This window comes from Glandiceps talaboti, chromosome 23 (genome assembly GCF_964340395.1).
Source record: "Glandiceps talaboti chromosome 23, keGlaTala1.1, whole genome shotgun sequence".
Classification (NCBI taxonomy): domain Eukaryota; kingdom Metazoa; phylum Hemichordata; class Enteropneusta; family Spengelidae; genus Glandiceps; species Glandiceps talaboti.
Window position 1 is genome coordinate 652,501 of NC_135571.1, and position 7,500 is coordinate 660,000.

The 7,500-nt window shown below is 36.3% G+C and overlaps 2 protein-coding genes across 2 annotated transcripts in view; one reads left to right on the forward strand and one right to left on the reverse strand.

Moving 5' to 3' along the window:
- Positions 1 to 1,394: 1,394 nt before the first annotated feature.
- Positions 1,395 to 4,878, forward strand: LOC144453113 (perlucin-like protein). The gene is made up of 4 exons (XM_078144390.1): positions 1,395 to 1,456; positions 1,830 to 2,171; positions 3,882 to 3,961; positions 4,838 to 4,878. The coding sequence occupies exons 1-4, from the start codon at positions 1,395 to 1,397 to the stop codon at positions 4,876 to 4,878; spliced, it is 525 nt and encodes a 174-aa protein (XP_078000516.1).
- A 463-nt stretch (positions 4,879 to 5,341) lies between these two features.
- LOC144453114 (C-type lectin mosGCTL-1-like) overlaps positions 5,342 to 7,500 on the reverse strand; it is a 5,414-nt gene continuing 3,255 nt past the window's right edge. The window contains exons 4-6 of the mRNA XM_078144392.1: positions 6,770 to 7,142; positions 5,814 to 5,905; positions 5,342 to 5,522 (exon numbers count right to left, since the gene is read on the reverse strand). Of these exons, the coding sequence (XP_078000518.1) occupies positions 5,503 to 5,522; positions 5,814 to 5,905; positions 6,770 to 7,142 (485 nt within the window). The 3' untranslated portion in view covers positions 5,342 to 5,502. The remainder of the gene's footprint in view (positions 5,523 to 5,813; positions 5,906 to 6,769; positions 7,143 to 7,500) is intronic.

Genomic DNA, 7,500 nt, shown 5'->3' on the forward strand with positions numbered 1-7,500 from the left:
TCTGTAATTAACAGATAGAAGCCTTTTAGTACGGGGGAGTTAGTCCTATTTTTAAAGTTGGAGGGCATCTGCATTATTCTGAAGAGTTCTCAGGATCACAATTACATGGAAGGCACCCCCGTTCAGCATCAATCGATATAATGGGTCAAATTGGTACTGATACATCCACAACCGCTGAGTTGACGACAGAGTTTCATCAAAGAACGAAGAAGCCAACAAACTAAGGTAAGCTTTGCTTCGTTTGTATGTTTGCAATATCCTTCATACGTACTTGATACTATCAACCGAATATTTGATTGTGTGATCATTAGTCTACGGTAGAAAATATAGTAAAAGAAAATCCTTTTTTTCTTTTTCATTCTTTCTTTTCCTGCTTCCTTTTTATGTATGTATGTATGTATGTATGTATGTATGTATGTATGTATGTATGTATGTATGTATGTATGTATGTACGTACGTACGTACGTGCCTGCCTGCCTGCCTGCCTGCCTGCCTGCCTGCCTATCTATCTATCTATCTATCTATCTATCTATCTATCTATCTATCTATCTATCTATCTATCTATCTATCTATCTATCTATCTATCTATCTATCTATCTATCTATCTATCTATCTATCTATCTATCTATCTATATATCTATCTATCTATCTATCTATCTATCTATACAAATGTATCATAATTATGCATGTATATATAATGTACTAGACAGTATATTGTTGGTTTTCAATTACATATCTCATTTTCCTTCTCAATATTTCAAGTTTGCAATCTTTGTATCAAAGAAATCGTAAAGTATATTGTTCAGAAAATACACTGTAGTCTTTAAATATCTATCTACGCTTATATTACCCCTGTGTAGTTGGTAGACGTGAGGGGTTGACCAATAGACCCTGTATAGTGGTGCGTTAAATTTAGAATTCGTTTTATATGATAAGGTACATAAATCTTCGATGATGCGAATAAATAGCCATACTGTAGTAAGATAAATGGAATACTGAAACAGATCAGTAAATATTTGTGGTGATTCTTTTTTTCCAGACAAAATGGAGTTCAAATTGATAGCAATATTAGTCTTGGGGATATCTATAACGGTGAGTATAGTTTGATGTTACTTTACAATGTGGTTCTCTAAATGCATTCATTTTTAACTAGCGTTCAACTTTAACGAGTCTTAGACTAGAATAGTGCCCTAGGGAAAATATAAATACGAATAGTGTCCAGTGTCTATGCAAATTGAGACCACTATGGGTCACTTTTTCATATCACGTGACACGATCTAAGCCAATGACACGTAGTTTAGTAGTTGAAATAATACAATGTTTGAATACGAAAGTTAAGTAATCACCAAAGCCATTGAATAAGAGACTCCTAATATCATGAATTCTGCCCAAAAATGACGTCACAGTTATTTGTTTTCTTCTTTTTTTTCAAAGCAATCGTACGGTTACAATTCCAGTAAGTCAGACGTTTCTCTAATTATTAAAGTTACTAGGTATAGCAAGTGACAGTCACCATTCATGTACATGCCAAGTGTGTCACCATGATATTCAGATCCGAATTAAAAACAAATAGTCCTAAAATATTAATGTTCTGCTATTGTATATGCATGTATACTGACATCTGTGAGACATTGTATGTCCATGGCAAGGATTCCACTAAACAATGGATGAGGAAACGTTCTCGGTGTATGCGATATAAAACCATGAAAAATGAATCCTCAAAATGCAACTTTATGAAAATTCATTGATTTCCTAAAGTGTCGTCCCCCTTTAATATTTGTCTGTTGATGTGTAATTTACTCAACAGAGGCGAGTGTCTGTTTGTGCAGGAGATTTGAAATCTACTGCGAAAGGCACCAGCCAAATATTGCAGGACGCACCTTACAGGAAGGAGCTAGTGATCTCTGTGCTAGTCGTGGTGGCCATCTTGCCCATATCGACAACCAGGAACTTCACGATGGTATTAGAAACCGTATTATTGAAAAGGGGGCTGATGGGCCACCTTGTATCGACAATTATGGTTTCTGGATTGGTATGAATGACATCGCGATTGAAGGTGATTATGTATGGACTGACGGAACTCCGACATGTTTTTCTGGCTGGGCAAATGGCGAACCAAATAATAACGCCAAATGCGGTGATGGAAACGGCCAGGATTGTGCCCAACTATGGTATTTAACTATTCATCTATCACTATCAGTCTCACTGTCTATCTATATCACTCTCTCAATCTCTGTCTTCTTGACTTACTACTGTCTGCCAGTCTGTCTGTCTGTCAATCTGTACGTACGTACGTACATACGTACGTACGTGCGTACGTATGTACGTATGTACGTATGTACGTACGTATGTATGTATGTATGTATGTATGTATGTATGTATGTGTGTGTGTGTGTGTGTGTGTGCGTGCGTGCGTGCGTGCGTGCGTATGTATGTATGTATGTATGTATACATGTATGTATGTATGTATGTATGTTTATTTGTTTGCATGCGTGCATAACCCATCACTATTATACGGCCATCGTTAAAATGCCTTCTGGTTTTGCGAAATATGAAGTTACAAAATATGTCAAATGGACCATTTTAGATGTAAATTAAGGGCCATATTAAGATATTAAAAATGTTATCATCTATATTCTAGTTATGTTCGATAAGACCATGAAACAATTACACTCTTAAATGCACCAAAATGAAAATATCCTGCCATACATGTTTTTATTGGTTTATGGTTTTAATTACCTCTATCAGAAAAACACATGCACATTCTTCACGTAATTTGTGTACCTTTTCCTTGGTTCCTTTTTAAAATACTTCAGTGAGTCCCACTCGGATGTATGTACCACATTTTAAACATGTAATGGGGGGGGGGGCATGAATAGACGAAGATTGGCTGAGAGTTGTGTCAAAGGGCAGCAGGAATTTTTTTTATCATTTATCTTTATCACCGTACTGGAATACTGATAAATTCACGTAACTTGAAGCTAGTGTTATGCCTTCGAGTTCTTGTAACGTATGTATTAACTAGGGAGAGACAACCAAACCAAATGATTTCGTTTTTGCCGTCTGTTAATTTACTGAGAGACCGACCAAGACAACACGTGAATGTTGGTGCTATATTTTCAGTCAACAAAGTAACCAGTTTATCCAACACGTTCGATTGTTGGATATATAGTAATGTGTAGCTCCAGTGTGTGTATCTTCATAAAAATCATGTGCCTTGTTTCCTGGGAAGGAACATAAAATTCATTGATAGTCGATGTTCAGGTTCCAAGATGCATTGCGCGAGATGATGTCGCTTACGTTGTTACGTTTAGTCTTGTTTTGTCTATATTACGTTTGAAATAACATTTTCATCAGGAAATTATGGAAACACGTACATGTAGACCTCTTTGAATATGAGTGATTTATAGAACAAAGACTAAATACCATCAATGACAGACAGTGATTTTACAGGTGAACCCAAGGTACCATCAACCATCCCCCTGAGTAGCGCGTGCAAACCCCTCAACGAGTACACAATACAAGGCATTGTATAGAGAGACGCGCAATGCATCTTGGAACCGGCAACAGTTCTATTGAAAGTGACAAATGAGTACAGTGTCTGTGATCAAATGGTAAACATAAAAGATGTATGTTTTAACAAAATGAAGTATTGATCGGGAGAGACCTAATCAACTGATCTAATAAATCCCTGCTGTCTATTTATTGAGACACACACAAAACTAAGACAAAAAGTGAACTGGTGGTATTTTTTCATATTTACAAGTCGTCGGCGATAGTTTTGTACCTATAATGGTTAACTGGTGCAAATATGGACGACAGGAAATGACGTCCAGTGATTAGATCACGTGATGATAATTGGATGATGTTTTCCCCAACAGGTTTAGACGTGAAGCAAAGGGACTATTTGATGATGAATGTTGTGATAAACGACCCAAGGGAATAATTTGTGAAATGACAAGTAAGTTGTAATTACAAAAAATATTAAATTTGAAGAATTGTATTTGCAATTCAATTCTATTTTATCAAATGTGATTATATTAGTAGTCTTTGAAATAGGACGCAGAATAATTAATGTATCGAAGGAAAAGGTTTTCACTTTTACAATGACATTAGTACATATAGTTATGATAAGTTTGTGACAGTGAAATTGCTCACATGCTAGCAACTCAAGCCTCCATTAGGCCTTATGTGAAATAAAACATGTTATCACAGGTGTGTGTAATTTAAAAGATCCTCATCTATAACGATATGGTTGTGGGTGAAAAATCAATGTAATATTCATTTGTTTATTAAAAGATGTGCGGTAAGATCAAACCTTCAAATGCGTCACATAAAGATTTTACTAATCTCTCTCTCTCTCTCTCTCTCTCTCTCTCTCTCTCTCTCTCTCTCTCTCTCTCTCTCTCTCTCTCTCTCTCTCTCTCTCTCTCTCTCTCTCTCTCTCTCTCTCTCTCTCTAGGTTCATGCTGTTGCAGCTTATAATCAAGATCTACAACTCTATCCCACAACTCTATACTTATCATGACGTGATTCGTAGATTTCCTCTCCAGCATTTTTGCTTACATTTACCTACTCACATTCATCTATTGTCATATGTAACTTCAAACTTGTCTTTCCCCTCCAAATAAACATTGATGTTCAGCAAAGATCTTGTCTTACTTCTTTGAATTTAATGTGTGTCTCTTTAATGTTTAATGTGGTGAGTCACGTGACCTGGTCATATGCGATATAGAGCTATAATTTTACTGAAATGGCGTTGACAAGTAAAGATAGTTGGTATATCCTGTATGTAATTGTACCCGAAGATTCTCGTTCTCCCCTATGTTACCATCAGATTATTCTGGATACGACCGCGGATTCCGAGCATTCGGCTAACTAGAATAGACACAAACTAAAACTATTATTGCGACATGTTAATTATGTTATTGAATGGACACTGGTTAACTATTCTCACAGTAGCTTGGTGTTTCTGATGACTTCCACGATCTTGTTGTGTATAGTTTTTGGGGAATTGTCTGACATAGGACTGGTATTGCTATCACACACTTGAGTAATCTGCCACATGACCATGTTTTAGTTTGTATATATCTTAGTAATCTGAAAGGTTGGTTTCCGAAGCAGTATTTTCTGTGGGTAAAGCTATCCTAAGACTGTTCTTTCCTATAGTATATTGCTAGTATACTGTATTGTTGTTACACAACGTCAAACGTTGATCGATGATACAGATGACTTACGTGGATGCATACAGACTTACATAGCACAATTAAAACATACGCCTACAGAATGTAGATTAGATGCCAAGGTTAGCCACTTTATTCAAACTAAAATGAAAGTCATTTTGCCAATACAATATTGAGGAGATAAAAGCAATGCACAGGACAAGAAGTTAAAATGTACAAAGAAGTTACAACGAAATCGAAAAAATAAGCGATAGGTAAAGGATGACTATGGTTGTCGTTCAGCACAATATTACGAACGTGTTCGAGTAATTAAGTCAGGTTACTGGCAGCAACACGTGTCTGTAAGAAAAGGAATAGATAATGTTGTATTGTAGAATAAGTATACATATGTACTACCAATAGATAATGTTGTATTGTATAACAAGTATACATATGTAGTACCAATAGATAATGTTGTATTGTACAATAAGTATACATGTGTACTACCAATAGATAATGTGTGTGTGTATGTGTTTGTTTGTTTGTGTGTGTTTGTGTGTGTGTATGTGTGTATGTGTGTGTGTGTGTGTGTGTGTGTGTGTGTGTGTGTGTAATTCTACATGTTTGAATCCTCTGTATCAATATACTTACTTTGTATTTCACAGATTACTCCCTTGATTCGTTTACTACAGTATTCATCATCCCACTGTCCAACGATTCCACCATGTCTACCTTCTTTAAACCTGGTGATCGATCAAAGTGACAATAATGTACAATGATATATAAAACTTAAGAAATAGGTCGTTGTATTGATGGTAGCCATATGTCTTAATACTTCAAGGCAAAATACCTGTCTGCATTAACATCAAGTATATCCTGCAAATATTTGTTACAAAGAGAAATATTGTCCTATAGAGACTGATTGATATCATTATTTTGTCTGACATGACTATGACTCCTCAGTGAAACCAAAATTCGAGAAGACTTCGATTGCTCGGAACTAGACAGATGTAACTCTTATCCTTTGACACATCTGTAGTAATTGAAATATGTCCTAATTGTTCTAAGCCATCAATTTTATAAAGGCAACTCAATGTGTAAATCTCGTATAGAAACACGAGCACATTCTTAGACTGTGTGTCAAAAATACGACAACTTTAAAATCATGATTTGAGGACATTTCAATTATAGTGCAACTATTCTGTACTATTACAGATCACTGGCTACAAAGGGAAGGGAGGAATGAGGGGAGGAAGGAATGAGGGGAGGAAGGAAGGAAGGAAGGAAGGAAGGAAGGAAGGAAGGAAGGAAGGAAGGAAAGAATTAATGAAGGAAAGGAAGGAAGGAAGGGAAGAATGAAATTTATTTCACCAGATAACAAAAGTAAGCTACACTTTCAAAGAAACATATGATACAAATATACAAAATGACTACAAAAGAAGTACACAATATGTTATCTTATATGTGGACCACAGGGACACTTATAGGAAGGTAAAGACACTTGTCAGACGGTAAGGACAGATTTATTGGAAGGTAATGATATTTATCAGAAAGGTAAGGACACTTTCAGTTTGTAAGGACATTTATTTGAAGGTATGGACACTTACCATAATTGTCCACAGTCCTGCCCATCGGAATCCTTCTTGGTGTTATTGTCTGGTTCGCCTTCTGCCCAGTTGGTATAAGGATTATCACAGTCGCCAAGTGGTTCACCGTCACCCCAGACATAGACACCCTCTTCAGCTATGTCATTCAATCCAATCCAAAACCCACTTTTAGCTATGCAAGTCTCATTGTACAGACCATTAGCTAGGATCATGTCGACTACAGCAATGTTACTAGCGTTTGTTTTCAGATTAGCGAGAGTACCACCAATTTCGACACAGAAGTCCTCTGCTGCCTGCTGATAAGTCCTCCCGTCTTTTGGTTTCTTTTGGTCACAGAAGATCTCATATCTTACACAGGAACAATAAAGTTGATCTATATCGTGAAAAAAAACTAGGAATTATTATATGGTGTGTGTGTGTGTGTGTGTGTTTGTTTGTTTGTTTGCTGGTCGATTGGTTTGTGTATAGATAATTCATATGATATATAAAATCAATGTAAGCTAGTTTACCAAAAAGTTCTTCAGGTGAACTTTACACGATGTTTGCTGACATTGGTGTATTTTATCATCTTGCCTGACATATATTTTAACACTTAGAAGTAAAAGGCAGTGGTGGGGGTAACCTTCACATTTTGAGCCAGCCACGCCGTCTGTCATGGCCCAGACATCTGATGATTACACATAGTTAGATATTAAATCTTGGAAGGCAAACAAATCCATCCTGTTTTTTTT

What these genes read in the sequence shown, in the direction of transcription:
- LOC144453113 (XM_078144390.1), top strand. Translation starts at nt 1,395, where the DNA reads ATGACGTCACAGTTATTTGTTTTCTTCTTTTTTTTCAAAGCAATCGTA. An exon ending in ATCGTACGGTTACAATTCCA is followed by an intron (nt 1,457 to 1,829) that starts GTAAGTCAGACG and finishes CTGTTTGTGCAG; the next exon opens with GAGATTTGAAATCTACTGCG. An exon ending in AATAATTTGTGAAATGACAA is followed by an intron (nt 3,962 to 4,837) that starts GTAAGTTGTAAT and finishes TGTTACCATCAG; the next exon opens with ATTATTCTGGATACGACCGC.